Source organism: Marmota flaviventris, chromosome 2 (genome assembly GCF_047511675.1).
Source record: "Marmota flaviventris isolate mMarFla1 chromosome 2, mMarFla1.hap1, whole genome shotgun sequence".
Classification (NCBI taxonomy): domain Eukaryota; kingdom Metazoa; phylum Chordata; class Mammalia; order Rodentia; family Sciuridae; genus Marmota; species Marmota flaviventris.
In genome coordinates this window covers 196,856,062-196,874,721 of record NC_092499.1, presented here as the reverse complement: position 1 = coordinate 196,874,721, position 18,660 = coordinate 196,856,062, and the positions used below count along the sequence as shown (strand labels likewise).

Below are 18,660 nucleotides of genomic sequence, written 5' to 3'. Positions count from 1 at the left end.
CTCTCATTTACATGAGATCCACGCGTAGGTGAGGCCAGCAGCTTAGAGGTCTCAGTGTTCTTGGTTGGCTTCTCCAAGTCTTGTCCTCGTGACCACAAGACGGCTGCCATGGACAGGTTCTCACATGACGAGCAAGAGAGAAACAAGGAGGAGGAAAAGCCTCCCGTTGCTGAAGTTCCCAGGCTTTCCTGACCATCTCATTGGCCAGTGCTGGGTCACATGACCACCACTTGGCTGGCAAGGGGTGCCTGGCATGGAAGCTTGACTTGGGCTTGTTTTCACCTGGAGGTTGCACACGGAGCCGGCTATCATCTGAACAGACCTGCGCTTCTTTGGGGCTGGGCTTGGTGTTGCCCGGCCACCTGCCTCACCCACGTGGCTCTGCTGTCACCTGACGCACAGTCGTGAAGACCCTGTTAGTTCCAAGGGTCTGGGTGTCCAAAGGTGGCGTTCCTGTGCAGCGTGGGTGCTCTGCCGTGTCCCTGTCCCTCTCGGGCCACCCTGGTCCTGAGAAGGTGCAGGGCCTCCAGCTGTCCCCCACTTGGCCCTCAGTGGCCTCACGTCCACATCTCCAATGGCCACGGCTCCCACACCCTGTCAGTGAGGGCTTGGAGCTTCACGGCTCACTACGGAAAGAGGAAACTCGGGCCGGAAGGCGGGTTCCACAAAACCAGGTTATTTCCATTGGAAGGAAGGCGTGGCCTGCCGTCCTGCTCAGTCCCCCGGCCTGAGCAGAGGGACCTGGGGACAGTGTTTCTCAAGCACAGTGTTTCTCAAGCCTGGCCGGGCCTCCGCCTTCCCCTGAGTGCTCCCCTGCATCTTCCCAAGGCTGGCGGGCTCGCAACCAGACCCCAGATCGCGTGGCCACCTGCCTGGAGACGTCCCTGACTGCCCCAGGGCCACCTCAGGGCCACCTCTGCCTCCACCACCACCACGTCCCTCCTGCTATCTTGGCTTCTCAGGCCTGGCGCCGTCCCCGCTCTGACTGGCTTCTCGACGTCTCTGTGGCCTGGGCGGGGAGTCTATGCCGCCGCAGGCCTGGCCGCTCCCACACACGCAGGTGGGGGATCCTGCTGGGCAGTGGACCGTCCTTCCTCTCCCCAGAGCCTCCACGGCACCGGCCACCTGGCCTCCTCCCCGGTCCTGGAACCTGCCGGGCTGCCTGGTCTCCATAGCCCCTGTCTGGAACATTCTTCCTCAGATGCCTGGCGGTCGCGCCGAGTGTTGGCTCCCTCAGCCCTTCTCCTCTCCAGCCCTGTCACCAACTGACACGCTCTGTGTTTGACTTCCTTACCCAGGTTCTTGTCTCCCCCACGCGCTGGTCAGGACTTGAAGGGAGAGGAAGGACGGTCCACTGCCCAGCAGGATCCCCCACGGTCCCCCCACCCTGGTCCATCCAGCTGTGAGTCCCTGGGTCACCACCTCAGTGCAGCAGAGCGCTCGTGATGGATCAAATCCCCACCTCAGGGATGCAGGAGCCCTTGGGGAACGGTCCAGATCCAAACTGTGACAGAAGCCAAGCCCTGTCCCTCGGCCCACCAGGTAGCTCAGACGGCTCCTGGTAAACAGGAGAGTGTACTATTTTTATTGAGCAGTAGCGTGGTACCCTGGGGTGCAGCCTGGTATCCTGGAACAAAAGACTACATTTCCCAGCCTCCACTGCGGCAAGAAAGGTCAGGTGACTAAGGCATGACCAATAGCGGAAGCAGACTTCTTTTTTTTGCTCCTCCCTCCTTGCTGCTGCCTGGAAGGTGACAAAATAGCTGGACTTAGCCAGCCACACTTGTCCCTGAGGCTGCAATCCTGGCTACGGTGCAGGAGGGACCAGGAAAGAAGGGCCTGTGGCTTGGAGACGCCACACCAGCTCTGGTCTCCTGTATCTGCACAAGAAGGAAATGTCTGCTGCTTTGAATGTGAACACTTGGTCGTGCAAAACCTGTGGTGCTTCTGTGACTCCCCCACGACGAGGAGGCAGACGGGGGAGACCTCACGCCTCGATAAGATTCCACGAGAAAGCCACTGTGGTCCCCTTTTCTGTTTTTGCCAAAGCAAACTCAATTCATTTCATGCTTTTTTTATACTAAAACAAATGTGTGCATTTTGGGGGAGGACGGAGAAGAGGCAGTGAATTTTTCGGAGACCTTTTCTTTTTTGTCTGCTAGGGACCCTCCATTGGCCCCTCTGCTGTCAGCAGGAGGAGAGCACATTACTCATAGAAACAGAGTCTGTAACAGTAGAGAGGCCTGCATTTGAATCCTGAATCTACTACTTCTCATGCACATCTTAGACAAGTCACTGAACCTCTATGACCCTCAGTTTCTTTCTCTATATAAATGAGAACAATAACATACACCTTTGGAGGGTGGCTGGGGGAGTGACTGCATTCTGTCTCCTAGAGGCTCTGGCCCAGGGCTGGGCCCAGAGCAGGTTCCGTGCGCTCCCCTCCCAGGGCTACCCTGGCTCTCTCAGACCCGCCAGCCTCCTCAATGGATCAGAATCACACACTGACAGATCCACAAACAAGCCGGTTTAATAGATTTAGCCCCTTTCCACTCAAATGTTACATGAAAATAGAATCTTTATTAAACGAGGAAGGCCTAGCAGCCGCGCACTCGGGAAACGCGGTGTTTACTAAGACAGCAAGAACATCCAAGTCAATTACTTGGGGCGAGGCCGCTGCCCCTGGGGGCCTGTCTGGAGGGGGCAGGTGGCGAGTCCAGCTGCTGTGAGTGGCGCCCCCTGGTGGAGCACATGCCCCTGCGAGGCCCCCACGGGGACAGTCCTGCTCCTCAGCCTGGGACCTTGTGTGCTCACCAAGGAGAAGTGGCCAGCCCGTGGGCAGCCCTGGCCTTGCGGGGCTCTGGGCCTTGGCCACGGGCCCCAGCCCCTCCCCAGCCCAGTTCTTTTTCAGTCGTTTTCTATTTTGGGCAGTGAGCGCACGTTGGCCATTACTGGCAGCAACCGGAAGACAAATTTAAATTTAAAAAGTGAGTCTGCCTAAAGGAGAATATTTGGAAAACAACTTAAAATACAGGAAAGGGGAAAAAAAGAAGAAAAAAGAGAAACAGCCAGTAAGGACAGGGCTGAGGACCCCTCTCCAACGACCTTTCAACCCAGATGACTAACACCTGCGGCCCGCGGTTCCCAGGGAGGCAGGAGGAGGTGCGACACCCGGGCCTTCCTAGCCCTGCAGCTAGCACTGTGCCACCATCTCTCTCCATTCTTAACACTTATTAAAAGGAAAAAAGGGAGAAAAGAAAAGTCAAGAAAAATTCTAAAGACTGAAGCAAGAGCAGTTAACCCCCTGCTCCAGCGCCTCGGCCGCAGGGAGAGCCTCTTCTCCTGGAGCCGTTCCTGATATAAGGGGAGAACCCAGCCTGGGGGACAGCCCGGCCCAGCCTCGGGGGGAGTCAGCAGGTCCTCCCCGGGCACACGCCAGGCTGCAGCCGGGGACCTCCGGGCTCTTCCGCTGGCTTCCTTCCTTCCCCCCCAGCAGCGAGGCGGCAGCGAGGGTTGCCATGGAAACCGGCTGTCCTCCCACAGGAGGCTGCCAGCTCTGATTTCCTGCAGAGTTAAGAAGCAGGCGGCGGCGGGGTCACCCAGGCGTGGAGATGGGTCTCCCCGGGGATATCCAGCCTCCTGCCAATCACACCGTCTGTCTGGGAATCCGCGGCTGCCTGGCGACAGGGGGCTGGGGAAGCCCCACACCCCGCACTGCTCCTGGAAGAGACGGACCCCTGGGGCCTCTCCTGTCCACCTAAAGCCAGAGGACTTGCTCTGTGTCTGCATCTACGGCTCAGGGTATGAATCCACACTCAAGCCTCTGGCTCTCAGCACTCCAAGGCCAGACAGAATGGCACCCCACCAGCCCTGGACCCCGAGGAACCTGAGCCCATCCACCATTTGCTCCTAGAACAAGAAGTGTGGTCCCAGTTCAACCAGTCGATGAGCTGTGTGACCCCAGGAAACCCACTGCACCTCTCTGAGCCTGCTTTCCCATGTACAAAGAGGGCATCGCCGTCCTCTCTGCACAGAGACATTGTAAGGAATAGAAATCCATGTCTGCTCGCCCGTCACAGCACTCCAGGGGCATCCGATAAGCAGAACCTGCTGTCGATAACACCTGCGGCCACCATCAGGGCTCGCAGGCTGTTTTTCTGACGCCGTTCTTCCTTAAAGCTGAGGCAAAGGTCGGTTTCCCCACTGACCTGCTTGTTCAAAGGCTGGGGCCGGCAGGTCAGGTCCCGTGACGTCACTTCTGCTCCTGTGACGTCACTTCTAAGAGCCAGACGGCCTCAGACTCGGGTGCCCTCCGGGCCAGAAGGTACCGAAAGGCAGAGCCGACCAAGCCCGACGCTGGGGGAGCAGAGCCCAGGCCCCGCCAGGCAGAGGGCAGCACTCGGCTCCTGCGCGATGCCCTGCGGAGCGCCCGCGTGGCCAGAGCGCCCGGGTTGTCAGGAGAGCTGACGCCAGAGTGCCTCTCCCGCAGACGGAGGGATTCAAACTAAAACCAAGTCCAGGTTCTCTGAAGTGTCAGCCAAGGAAACCCGCCTGCGGGGGACGGTGCAGCGGCAGGGGGTCCGCTCAGGAGCAAGGGGCTCAGCACCCCCCACCACTGTGCGCTGGCTCCTCAGCCACCTGGGGCCTGTCTCCTGGTCCCCGAGTCAGGGAAGCCCACATCAGAGGACTCTCCCAGAGCCCAGCGCTCCGCGGGGCCTAGGGACCACACCCGGCTGTCCGCTCCTCGGGGGTCTCAGGTGTCCCATGAACGGTGGAGGGACTCTGTCCAGTGAGTGGGGCACCCAGGGAGGGAGGGGTCCTGAGGGACGCCTTAGCAAGCGGGACAGAGCCTGCGATGTGGACACACTGCTGGGTCCAAGGGGCCTCTCCAGGCCAGCATCTGCTTTGACCGGCTTCGCCTGGACCACACTCGTTGTCAAGGGCTGGGACAGGGACCACCGTGGAGCTGGGGGCCTGGCAGCAGGACTCATGGCCCTGCCCTGTCTGGATTAGCTTCAGGGGACATCACCAGGTGACAGGAGCAAGGCGAGCCGGGGAGGAGGAGTCTGGCTGCGGCTTGGAGTCTGCGGTCTTTCCTGCTGTGTCCTTCACAGCTCCTGCCCCTCGTCCCCTCAGCGGACACAGCCTCTGGAGCAGCAGGAGAGGGCGATGCGGTGCAGGAAGGCAGAGCCGCGCAGGGTGGCTGGAGATGGGCGCAGGTCAGGGCCGGACGCGGAATCGCACAGGCACGTCGAGTTCCGGCTGCATCAGGCCGAAGCCATACCTGCTGAGGTCGAACTCGGGGACCTCCACGTCGGCGCGGATCAGCTCCAGGTCGCAGTGCGTCAGCACCAGGACCACGAGCCTGCAGAGAGACGGAGCTGAAGGTGGGCAGTGCCTCTGGTCCGCCGGCCCCTGCTGAGCCGAGGCCCGAGGACGGGTTCTGGTGACCAGGGTTAAGCAGAGGTGGCCAGTGTCACTGCCACGCCAAGGCACTTTCGAGCCACGCCCGACTCCACACTTCCCTGCCGCCCGGTGGCTGTGCAGGCTTCGTGTGGAGATGGGGGCACTGCAGAGGGGAGCCTGCTGGCCCCAGAGTCCTGCAGCGGGGAGGAGCCCCAGGCCCCAGCCTGTGGGGCTCTAAGTCCTGGGGCTTGGCGGGCCCCTCCTGCTCCTGCCCACACCCCTCACCACTCCACTGTCGGTCCCAGCCAGGGCCACTGCTCACCCACCTGTGTCTCGGTGACATAGAAGCAGGCACTGCCCTCCCAAGACAGTTATTGCCACAGGTAAGAAAACTGACATCGTATACCAAGACAGGTGCTCCCTACTGCCACCTTCTAGGACACTGTCCAGTGACTACGCAAAGCTACCACGCCTAGGACGCCATCAGTGTCCCCAATAATGCAGTTTCGGGACTGACAGGCCCTGCTTACCTGCCTGATCACTCACACTAACTGTGGCCGGGACCTAATGCAGGACAGAGCAGACTCAGGAGGACGAGGAAGAGGGAAGGCCACTCTGGACAGGAGATCTGGGCTCTGTCACCTGCGGCATGTGGCCCTGGCCAGGTTTTGTTTTCAGTGGGGGTCTGAGGTCCCCGTCTGTGGGAAGGGTCCCTTCTGCCTGGGCTGCAGGGTGCCCGCGGTGAGTCCGCTGGGGCGAACCTCAGGGCCCAGCCTGGACCCGGACCCTGGCATCTCCACTCGCCAGATGCCCGAGAGCAGCCCATGACCTGACCATCCAGAGAGCTTCAGACTGACCCCTGCCTGGCAGGGTGGCCATGATGACCGAGAGGCTTTCAACCCTCCATGGGCCAGACGTGGTGCTCAGCCTTTAGGACCCATGTCTCCTTTTTGCCTGCCCAAAAACCTGACAAGGCAGGACCCCGCCCAGTTCTGCTGCAGCGCTCACTGGGAACCATGGACCTGATCGGCGACGGCCACTCAAGGGCAGAATCGGGGACAGCACGGTGTCACGTCTCATCTGTGAGAAACTCCAGGTGAGTGCAAACCCTCCCGGCCCAGCCTGGTGTGCAGAGCCCCCAGGCTCACACCCTTGGCCCCCGCGGACGGCCGCGTCCCCAGCGCACGCCGACCTCCCCATCTTGTAACCTGCGTGTCACTGGTCTTTACTGGGCTCTCCTCCCCCGAGCCGCCGAAGAGGCCTCAGTGGGCGCCAACAGCTTCTGTCCCACGAGCCCTGGGCAGTTCTGCAGGATGTCACAGCGGGAGGACGTGGGATCACTGAAGCCCAGGAAGCGTCAGAGCAGAACCGAGCGCAACCTGAACTCCATTCACCACTGAGAGAACCGAGACCAGGCTTCAAGTGCAGAGCCGTCCCCAGCCCAAGCCTGCACCCTGACAGCAGTGACGAAGTACAGTGACAATGACCATTCGGCACAGCCTGCAGTTGTCGGGACACCCGGGACACGGTTCTAACCAGCTGGGAAAACAGGCTCCGAGGTCCCCCAGCTCGTGACTGCACAGGGGCCAGACAGAGAAACGTCACGACCCTGGTCCAGTCGGTTGTGATCCCAGGGGAAGGGAGGCACCTGGGTCCAGGCAAGAGTCACCAGGGCTCTCAGCCCCCGGAGGGGGACGCTGAAGCGAGGCCAGGTTCTGAACACACAGCAGCAGCTGCGATGGACAGTTACGGGCGACTGGCCCGAGTGCCCAGCGGGTGGCATTCAGACCCTCTCTTGGAGGGACACTCCTGCTGCCAGATCTGGTTATTTCAAAAGGTCAGAAATCTGGCTTTTTGTGCGAGCTCTTTCGATCTTTAAAAACATTAATGAACAGATGTGTGGGCAGGAGAGGACCCTCGGCCAGCTTGGAGCCTGCCCTAACTGCACCCCGCCTGGCTGAGCACTCGGTGTCTGGGGAGGAGGGCGCGGTGCCCCCGGGGACCCCCACTCACTGCTTGATGCTGCTGACGGCGTAGCCCCTGCCCAGGCACTGGTTGTGGCCCGCCCCCCAGGGCACGGTGGGGTGCTTCAGCCGCTTCCCGTCCTTGTAGAAGTCTCTCTTCTCCGACCCGTCGGCGTTCAGGAACCGGTCGTATTTAAACGTCTGGAAATGGAAGAGGGCCCACTTTTAACCCCAACCCCAACAAGGGACGAGTGAGTGGACGGTCCACGAGAAATGACCGCGGACGTCCTCGCACGCTCGCTTATCAGAGGGAAGCGGCAGAAGTAAGGTCCACCCGGGGGACGGCTACAGAGCCTCGGCGAGAGGGTGAGGATCTGACGGGAGGAAGGACTGCTGTGGCCGTTGAGCGAGCAGTGCACACGGGTGTGTGTGAGTGTGCTGCCACGAGTCCATGAAGGAATGACACAAGTGAGACACACTCCAAAAACAAGACGGTCAGGGAACTCTGGCACTAGAGAGGGAGGGGACGACATCTTTCCTTTTTACTTTATGATCTGTGACCGTGGGGACGCACCATGAAGACTAGAGTGTCTTTAAGAGGGAATGGCACTCCCTCGGGCTGCCTGGGCACGGGCAAGGCAACGACACATGAGCACCAGGCCCAGCAGAGGAAGGGCCAGCAGACGTGCCCAGGGAGGCGGGCGAGCCCACCAACTGGACAGTGGGTGCGGTGGAGAGATGAGTGGGTGGAGGGATGAGTGGATGGATGGATGGATGGATAGAGGGATGAGTGATGGATGGTGGATGGATGAGTGGGTGGGTGGATGGTGGGTGGGTGGACAGATGAATGGTGGATGGATGGATGGATCTCTGGATAGATGGATGGATGGATGAATGGATGGATGATGGATGGGTGGATGGTGGTTGGATGGATCTCTGTATAGATGGATGAGTGGGTGGATGGATGGATTAGTGGATGGATGGATAGATGAATGGATGACTGAATGGATGGATGGATGGGTATATGGATAGGTGGATGGGTTAGTGGATGGATTAATAGATCTCTGGGTAGATGGATGAGTGGATGGATGACTGGATGGATGAGTGGATGGATGGATTGATAGATGGATCTCTGGATAGATAGATGAGTGAATGGATGAGTGGATGGATGGTGGATAGACGGATGGGTGGGTGGATAAATGGATGGATGGATGGGTATCTGGATAGATGTATGAGTGGATGGATGGATGGAAGGTGAATGGATCTCCAGATGGATGAGTGGGTGGATGGATGGTGGTTGGATGGATCTCTGGATAGATGCAAAAGTGGATGGATGGATGGATGGATGGTGGATGGGTAGATGGTGGTTGGATGGATCTCTGAATAGATGGATGAGTGAATAGATGAGTGGATGGATGGATAGTGGGTGGGTGGGTGGATGGATGGTAGATGGATGAGTGGATGGGTGGATGGTGGATGGATGGATGGATGGTGGATGCATGGATGGTGGATGCATGGGTGGATAGATGGTAGATGGTAGATGGTGGATGGATGAGTAGACAGACAGATGAGCTTATAGCCTGACATCTGCCATATAATAAGCAACTAGTCTGTTAGCAACTGTGAAAGTTTGCTCCATCTCTAAGTCCAGGGAGAGGAAGAAGCTGAGAAACGGATAGAACACAAAGCGGCCCCTTAGGCAGCACTCGGCATGTGCCAGGTCCTGTGCAGCCATTTCTTATGTGATCTCCCTGACAACCATGCCAGGCAGGTGTCATGATGGGGAACATTCCACAGGTAAGGAAAAAAAAAAAACAAACACAGAGAGGCAAAGCATTCTAGGCAAGTTCACACAGCAAGCAAAGACCACAGGAAGGATGCCACTCAGACCTAGATGTCCCCCAGGGCCCCTGGTGTGACCAACACCCCTGCCAATTACCTCAGGATCCGAGTAGATGTCTGGGTCTCTCTGGGGACTCAGGAAGGGGAAGAGGAGGAGGCGGTCACCACGTCGCAGAGAGAATTCCCGCCCATCGGCCATGGGCATAGCCATGTCCACCACCACCTCCCGGGTGATGAAGGGTGCAGCCGTGAGCCTGAGGGTCTCATCCAGCACGCTGTCTGCACGGGCAGTGAAGGAAGGGTCAGGTCAGTAGGCGGTCCTCAGGTGCCATGCCACCCTCATGTGACAAAGGAAGACGAAGAGGCTCAGAGAGGGTACACGCCTTGCCCACAGTCACACAGCAAAGTGAAAGAGGCCGGATGTGATCTCTGGTCCCTCAGAGACCTTGAATGACAGGAGTCTGGGTCTGACTCCAAGGGAAGCTGTGAGAAAAGGAGGGAGCCGGGGGGACATCAGAGTGCTGGGGGGGTCTGTATCTTCGCCTGCCCGACATCCCCGCTCTGAAGAGGCCTCTGGCATTCCTCTGGGGACTACCCCTCCTACTGCAGGAGTCAGGATCCAGGCCTATTCTTCACTGTGGAACTGGACTTTGACGGGCCAACCAGAGCGCTGCCATTGGTTAAGGATGGGCCTATGACCCAAAGGGCCAATGAGACCAAGTCTGGGATTTAGTTAGAATGATGAAAGGGACACCCTCACAGAGCAGAAGGCGGTCCGTCTTGAGCTGCTGGCAGCCAGCCATCTTGCCAACCCGAGACTGGAGCCAACCTAGGGGAAAATGGGCTGAGAGGCGAGAGAGAACTGGTCTTGATGACATTATTCAAGCACCTGGATCCACCTGTGCCTGAAGCCAGATACCTCTGGACTTTTCAGCTCGGTGCCCCAAATAAAGTCCCTCTTCCACTTCTCTACTAGGACATGAGCCGTGGGGCAGGTGAGACTGCAGAATGGAGATGCCAGCACTCCAAAGGCAGCAGGCTCTGGGGACCCTGGTCAGAGGACACTGACGGGCCCTCACATCCATGCTGGGAGACAACTCAGGCTTGGGGGCTCTCCTGGGGGGTCTGGCCATCTCACCGAGCACGGGCATGTTGTCTAAGACCGTCTGCGGGAGGGTGGTCGTCTGGGAGACGGGCTGCTCTGCTCTCCAGAGGACGCGCTCCAGCTCCCCGCGGACAGCAGCCAGGGCCTCGGGATTCTTGAGAAGGAAGAGGAGGAGCCAGAAAGCAGCAGGGCCCATGTTTCCCTGCAAGAGAAGGAGCCCGATGCCCACTGTGACGGCCAGCCGGGCTGGTCTCGGCCGTGGGGGCAGCTCTGGCCAGGGAACGGGGCTCAGGTGGCTGGGGCTCCACCCCTGCCCCCACTGGGCACTAGCAGGGTCTACCTCCAGCCTCAGCCACAGCCAAACTCTGCTTGGTGCTTTGGCCTAGCCCAGGACCTATCTCAGGGCCACTCCTGGCATCGCTGACCTGGAGCAGACTCCCTGGACCGAGGTCACGAGGATGCTCCTCACAGCCCATCAGCAGGTGTCAGGGACAGGAACATGGCTTGTCCATTAGGACTACTGTTAACATTGGGGATGAGCAAGTCGCCGGCCCCAGTTTTCCCCACTCCCTAGATCTGCACCCTTTACCATGTGACTCTGAAAACTGCTAAGTTTTAAACAAAACTTATTTGAAACTTCTCAATAGATAAATAGGAAAATCAATGAAATTTCTTGCTCCAAGGCTGAACACTTCGGTAAACATTTTGGCCTCAGCTACTCAACAACCATCAGTGACCTAATGTGGATGGAATATGAAAGACCTCAAGTTGAGGAAAGGATTCTGTCTATCATAAATGACCACCCTGCCCAAGTTATAATGAAATATGAAATCGTGACTCAATATCACATCTCCCCAGGAACTAATCTCATTGCAGATACACGTGTCACCTGCACACAGCCAGGTCATATGTGCAGGACATCTACTGCCGTGCTAACGTGACAGGGAAACGTCGGAATGGGCTCCGTGTCCATCCACGGGAAAGCAGCTGAATGCATGGTGAGCAGCCCTGGGGTGACCACACATGAAGTCGTCAAAACCCCGTGCAGAGCCAGAGGAGACGGGCAGCTGCCACCTGTGTGTGGGGACAGGAACTGGCTGTGGACACCTTGAAGAGGTACAGGACCTGGTCGGGAGGTTGCCTCTGGGGAAGAGGGTGGAGGACAGGAGGTCGGGGGACGGGGACGCTCTCTCCTTACACACTGGAACACTCTGGCAGATGCATGAGGGTGGAGGGTGACTTGACAGTGATCTGCAGTGACATGAGAGGCCCTCGACCCAATGTTGACTCAAGCAGAAGGCGGAGTGAGAGTCAGGGTGGGATCGTCCCCCAGGAGACACAGGGAAGGGCTGTAAAGGGTCACACGGAGCCTGGGGATGGAGATGCCTTCCTGTCCTTCTGTCTGCGCGCTCAGCACTAAGGAGGCGCCTCTCCCCCGCGCCACCCGGCCATCAAGCAGGCGCCACCATCAGGGCCTTTATTGAAGAGGACAATAAAGGGGTCCTCCTGGCTCTCACCGCCCAGCGTATAGAGGTCTCCAAGACACCGGACGGAGACCAGGGCAGCTGGGCCATCCCAGCTCGTGACTCGTAAGAGTCACCTCCGACTCCAGGCTAGAACCAAGCCCGGCCTGAGGGTGATAAGAGACCCCTCCGGGTGGCCACAGGGCTGCCGAGCCTGGTGCAAGTGACCCCACGTGTGGTCACATGGCCCCGAGCACAGAGCGGGGAGCTCCAGGGGACACCACTGTGACGCCCGCCCCTCCCCAGGGTTGAGCACAAGTGGGGACAGCAGGCTGAGACTGCCAGGCCCCTCCCTGTCCATCACTGATGGCCGCTGGCCCCGGGAGTGTGGGTGGTGAATAATTCAGCGCTGGCGAGCTCCCGCCAAGGCCCTGTTATCTTGCCTGGAGGATCAAAGGGGCCACCGCTCGTTAACCGCCCAGCAGGAGGGGAACCCTCGGGCCCCCAGGACACAGCAAGACGGGCGTCCCACCCAACCGCACAGATGTGCGTGAGCGTGCGTGTGTGCAAGCACACGAGTGTGGTCACACAAGGGATCCCGAGTTCAGCTCCCCGGAGGTCGCACTCGCTCCTGTGGGGCCTTGCCTCAGCCAGTTCCCTCCTGCTGCGGGGAAGCCCGAGACCAGGGGCTGCTGCTCTGTGTCACGGCAGTCACTCAGGGTCCCGCGAGTCCCGTCCTAGGCCCCCTGGCTGCACCACCAGTGGTGACGGGCACCTGCTGCCTACCTGTCCTGCAGACGCTCTCTCGTCCTCAGGGGGCAGCACCCACTCTCCTCGGCTTCACCCCATGTCCATGTAGATCATGGGGGCCCAGCCCTTCCCCCTAGACCTCAGGGTGGGCGTGTGACCCAGGAAGGGCACTGCACAAGCCACTCAGAGGGGACAGGGACCCAGCTGGGCAGGTGTGAGCATCAGATTTGGATTCGTGCAGTTCTCACGGGGACGACAAGCCCTCCTCCTCGGGGATCACAAAACTGCCTGGCGCCGCCAGTGCCATCGAGGCCACCACACAGGGGAAGCCCCCTGAGGGTGCAGCCAAGGTGACAGGAGGATGGAAGGTCATGGGGGCATTTCTTTTAATTTGTGATTTTTAAAAAATGTCAAGGGAATAAAAACACACCCTCAGTGTGACAACAATGTATCCAGGTGGCTCATACATTGTAACAAATGTACCACGGGGTGGGGGAGGGGCTGCAGGGCAATCCCAGCCCTTTCCATTAAAATTTAAAATTGCTCTATACTACAGTCTACTTAGACAAAACCCAACCTCCAAGGTGGCATCCTGACTGGATCCTGGAAAACCCGGGAAGATCTGAATCAAGCAGGGACTTTAAATAACAGCAAGGTCAGCTGAGAGGGCTGCGTGGCGGCAGACGGGAAGCCTGGCGGGAGGTGTCTGGAATCCCCTGCGCTCTCTGCGGCTCTTTGCAACTGGAGCTCAGAAACCCGACGTGACTGTGCAAGGTCCCAGCGCCGGCCGGGCCAGCGCAGGGCTGCGGATCTGCACGTCCTGACGCAGGGCCTGTGCGGTCTCTTTGCCGTGCGGCGCGGGTCTCGGGTTCTCTGTGCGCTGAGTGCGCTGTCCGCAGACCGCAGCCTGCAGCCCCCACGCCTCCCTCGGGGCCTCAGGAGGTCCCAGCACAGGAGGGCCGCATGGGGACAGGTGGGGCTGTGGTTCTGAGCTGGCGGGGAGCTTGCCCTGAGCCCCCCACCGTGTGGGCCCCACTCACCTCCCTCGGCACTCCCACCTGACTCTCCTCTTCAGCTGCGGTGACTTAGCTCTCGCCCAGGGCGCCCCTGCTTGCCGCCCCCTGGATGCTGGACCCCCACTGCCCCCTCCTGTCTTATTCCGGACTCTGGGGTCCCGGCTCCATGGAGCCTCATGAGGAGCTCGGGAGGTGATGTGTGCAAAGTGGCCAACGGGACACGTCCGAGGGACGTGGTCGATAGCTTTTGAAGCCCCACCCCCACTCACCCTCGGGTCGGACAGCAGCGTTCTGGACACTGGTTCTCAACCCTCGCAGCCTCTGGGCAGCTCGTCACCACTGCCCCCGGGATGCTCCTGCCTGGCCTCCCCACCTCCCTGGCCACCATTCTTGGCCTCCCTTGCTGGCTCCTCTGGTCTTTCCCACCCTCACAGCTGGGGAGCCCAGGGCTTGGGCCCCTTCTCCCTCCGCCCTCACCCACAGAGCTCTGCCCAGCATGGTGGCATCGTGGTCAGGTCCTACAGCTGCATCTCAGCCTGCACCCGGCCCTGAGCTGCAGGCTGCCTTCTCCAGGTGGCCCCGCCCCGCCCCCTCAGCCACCAAAGGCCCCCGGGCTGCTCCCAGGGCTGCTCCCACCGTCCTCCTGTCTGTTAATGGCACCTCCACCCTTCCTGGCCCTTCGTCACTCAGACCAAACCCTGGGTCTCCTGGGACACCCTGCCAGGGCTCCACCCGTCGTCCAGACCAGCCACTTGGCCTCCCTGCTGGCTCCTCTGCCCCCCGCACACGGGCTCTGCAGGCCTCCCAGGTGTCTGCTGAGCCCCTGCCGCCTGCTGGGCCAGCCCGCACCCCCCTCCCTCCTCCCAACCCTCCCTGGGGAAGGTGCTGCTGTCGCTGCCCCACAGTCAACGAAAGGACGGGGTGGGGGCGGGGGACCGGGGACTATTGAGACAGGAAGTGGTGAAGTCACCCCAGCCCAGGCAGCGGGTCACCAAGCTGGGGCCCCGGCCACCAGGCTGCTCGGCCTCCAGGCCCTGCTCCCTGCTCCCAATGCTCAGGCCGTGAAGGTCCCCACCGGCCTGACCGCCACATACTGTCCCCACTCCTGCCCGGTTCTCCCGGCCCCACCAAGGCTGTTCCCTGGACTCTGCCACTCGAGCCCCCAGCCAGCCCCAGTTCTGCTGACACAGGGCACTTCCACGGGCTCTGGGGACAGCTTGGAGCGCAGAGTCATCTCAGCCCATAAATATGTCATCAGGCACTAATGGGGGAGCCCTGATTGAAGGCACCCCCAGCCTGGGCCTCGAGGACAGTTAATGGCTCTGGGAGAGCAGTAAAAATAAGTCACAAGTCGATGGCAGAGGAACTGCCCAGAAACGTCAGCCTGTGCGACTGTCACTGCCAGGGACGAGCAAGAGGAAAGGGGGGGCTCCAGAGCCAGAGCAGAACGGGCCGGACCGGCACCAAGGCCACCCCCACCCCAACAGCTGGCCCTTACCATTCCCAGCTCTGCTGTCCCCGAGTGCCCCGGGTCCATCCATCTCCTCGAGAGCTTCACGGCCACCCCTGACCCTGCCACCTCTCTCCTCGTTGTCCCTGCTCCTGCCCTTGTCCCTAAGGTCCCGTTCCTCCTGTGCTCCTGCCTCACCCAGAGGAAATCCCAAGTCCCATGAGACCTACAGGACAGAGCAAGGGGAGAGGGGATCCTAGGGAACAACGGTGACCAAATTAAATTACGTCAAGTGCACGTATGAATATGTAACAATGACTCCCGATACTTTATATAATTATAACGCACCAATAAAAATGGGGAGGAAAAAGCCCTACAACCCGCCCAGGACCTCTGCCCTGGGTCTGTCCTGTTCACTCACTGCCACAGCCACACTCCTTGCTGTTGCCCCAGCACCTGGCGGATGCAGCCCCAGGGCCTTTGCACTTGCTGTTTCCCTTGCCTGGAATACTCTATTGCCCCTCCTTTCCCAAGGCCCCGAGTCTAGCATTCTTGTCATCCAGGAAGCAGTTCAAACATGTCCTCCCTGCCCACCGTGGCTGGAGTGGACTCCCTGGACGGCTCTATTCACAGCAGTTTCATATCCTGTACACCAGCCTCTAAAATCATCCTGCAGGTTTCCTCGACTGCTCCCTGCCCGACCCTGACCACTACCTAAGCAAGACAAGGCGGATCTCGCGGCTTGAGGGGAGCACTCAATGGGACTTTTAAAAGATTCTGCAAGAAAGGTGGTCTGCAAGCCTCAAAAACGTCAAGGTTGTGGAAAACAGTGAGAGGGACGAACTGCCAGGTTAGAGGGGCAGAGTGGCTGGTGCAGCCTGTGACGCTGGCCCACGAGCCAGAGGACACTTGGACCTAACAGGAACGTGGACGAGTAGACAGCAATCCTGTTCCTGGGCTCCCGGTGCAGCTGAGCTGTGGTCACGGGCAGCAGGCCTCTGCTCCCAGGAGACGCCCTGAAGCCACTGGGGCAGAGTCTTGATGCTAATTCACAATGACTCCATCGAGGATCACAGGGAGGGTCACAGGGAGGGACAGAGAAAGGAAACGCGGGAAGGTGGAAACCTGGGGAATCAGCGACGTGGCACTAGAGTTCACCAAACTGTTCATAAAGCTTTTCTGTAAGTGTGGCATCGTCCCAAAGAGAACACGGAGGCAGGAGCCTGCTCGTCTGCTTGTGCCGGGAAGTCAGGGAACGGGCAGGCGGGGCGTGTGCACTAGGGGTGCGCCGACCGCACGTGCTCACAGGGCACACCCACAGCCACACCGTGCCTGCCCACCTGCACACGCACGCACTTTCACCACACAAGCCCACGCCTGTCCCCGCGCACGCCTGCCCACCTGTGTGGCCCACAGCTGCAGCACCAGGGCCCGCGCCTGCATCTCCTCCGATGCCCCCAGCTCCTCCAGGTGCCGCAGGTAGCTCTCCAGCCAGCTGCTCCGCTGGGCCCGCGTGGCCAGCTGGACGGGGGACAGCAGCTTCCACAGGTGGGCTTTGACGCTGCACACACGGTCCTTATCCGCTGCGGGGACAGAGCACAGAAGACAAGGGCTACAGGTCCACCCCCGACCTGGGGCTGGCCAGCCCTGGCCTCCCACAGGCTGTGGGTCTCCTGGGCGTCACTCCTTGGAGGTGGGAAGTTCTGCAGGGAGCGAGGCTGTGGCTGGAAGCCAAGGGGAGGCCCGTCCAGGGTGACCTGCTCACTGTGCACCTTGGTTCCATGGAAAGGGGGGACTCTGCTTTAGTCACCTGTGTCCCCAGAGCCTGGAATACTCTATCACCCCACCTTTCCCAAGGCCCGAGTCTAGCATTCGTACCAGATGCTCAATAAATGGTCTTAAAAGAAAGGTGACTCTTCACGTCACCCCCACCAGAGCGACTGAAGACTCAGCAGCCTGCACCCCTCCCGGGACCCCCCCAGAGCAGCGCCAGCAGGACACACAGAGCAGGACCGGAGGGCCACACTGCCTAGGGAGGGGACGCACTGACTGGGGATCCCAAACTCCACACCTCCAGGTAAAGTCCTATGGGGGGAGGCCCAGAAGCAGCCCGGGGAGCTCGAGCCAGGCCGTGGCTCCAGCGTGGGCCTCGGGCCTGTTCTCAAAAGCAGCTGAAAACCCAGGAGTCGGTGTGGAACCTTCTGGTGACAGGAGTTGTGCCGTGCTGGGGACCAAGCCCCGGCCTGCACGCCAGGCACGTGCTCTCCCCTGAGCCACACCACAGCCGCTTCTAGCATTTCTAAGGTCAGCATCTAAGACGGCCAGTCACTGTGCAGGCCACAAAGCATCTCTGGTGGCCAACCCTGCCCAAGCCCACCCTGCCATGGGACAGTAAATAAACAGTGGGGGTTTACACCGGAAAAGCCACGGGACAGTGGAAATAAACACAGGTCTTCAGTACAAAGAAGGGCCAGGCGCGAGCCTGCTGGGAGTCCAGACGGCACCTGAGGACCCACCCGGGGTGACTCCCCCTCCGCGGGGTCGGCAGGCTACGGGCCATCCTGGGCTGGGGTACAGGGCCGTGCCCGCCCAACAGGGCCACAGTCAGCGAGGCCACGTACAGGACAGAGTCCCGTCCAATTACCTCCCAGTGACGTCCTGGCTGTGCCCTGGTTGTGCAAGGCACAATCGCCTAATGGCGCCTTTCTCAGAATACCTCCTGTCACTAAGCCACACGTGACTCTGCATCACGAATATCAACTTTGGTCTCCTCCAAAACCACCAAGGGAAAGCGTTGCCAGGACGTTTCAAAGCGCTGGAACTTTCTCCCTGAGCGTCTGAACCAGGGGCTGTTTCAGGTGCACCCCCCCCAGGGCTTCCTCCCGGGCCCTGCTGTCTGGGGGGTTCGCGAGCAGGGAAAACGGGGGGGGGGGGGGGGGGGGGGGGGGGCCTAGACCTTTGGTTTGCTTCAGTGTTTTGGCTGCATTTTCAAATATCAGGCCCAGTGTTTTCCCTCAAATTCGTGACACACTGCAGGAGGCGCAGTGCTTTCCTGTTGAAGCCCCGGGTCCCCAGGCTCACCGGAAACGCGCCGCTTTCCTGCTTCCCAACTTTTTGGGTACTTTAAACAATCACCCAGGAGCTCCCGAATGCCCAGGTGCCTGGGTCCCACCCCAGGCCTGTGCTGTCAGAATCACCGGGGCCGAGCCTGGGCGTCTAGGGATTTCGGCAGGTGACTCGGAGGCCCAGGAAATGTGGACACCACCTCACGGTGCTCGTGGTGCCACCCAGTGGGACAGCAAGACAGGGAGGCAGAGAAACTTGGCTTGAGAAACAGCCCGCACCCCGAGGCCCAGCCAGGCTGCGATCCTGCACACGCTGCGGACACCGCTTTACAGTGACTCACAAGCAACACAGACCACTGCCACCTTCGCCCGTGCCTACAGGCCGAGCACAGGGGGCCGGGGACCTGGAGCACAAGGCGCAGACTCCCAGCTGTGTGGGCCTGGCTGAGGCCCCGCTCATCTCCATGTCCCTGTCATAAAACGAGGACCCAGGGTGTCCTCTCAGGTTTCTCCTTGGAAACCCTCTGGGCCCTGGAGATCTGGATGACCAGTCCAGAGAGCCCGGGGACAACAGGCCCTAAGTCTTGCATTTAACTTTT

The 18,660-nt window shown here is 60.0% G+C and overlaps 1 protein-coding gene across 1 annotated transcript in view; it reads right to left on the bottom strand.

Moving 5' to 3' along the window:
- Nucleotides 1-2,560: 2,560 nt before the first annotated feature.
- Nucleotides 2,561-18,660, bottom strand: part of Ptgis (prostaglandin I2 synthase) — a 33,278-nt gene continuing 17,178 nt past the window's right edge. The window contains exons 6-10 of the mRNA XM_027946478.2: nucleotides 16,398-16,579; nucleotides 10,351-10,519; nucleotides 9,310-9,491; nucleotides 7,420-7,571; nucleotides 2,561-5,365 (exon numbers count right to left, since the gene is read on the bottom strand). Coding sequence (XP_027802279.2) covers nucleotides 5,221-5,365; nucleotides 7,420-7,571; nucleotides 9,310-9,491; nucleotides 10,351-10,519; nucleotides 16,398-16,579 — 830 coding nt within the window. The 3' untranslated portion in view covers nucleotides 2,561-5,220. The remainder of the gene's footprint in view (nucleotides 5,366-7,419; nucleotides 7,572-9,309; nucleotides 9,492-10,350; nucleotides 10,520-16,397; nucleotides 16,580-18,660) is intronic.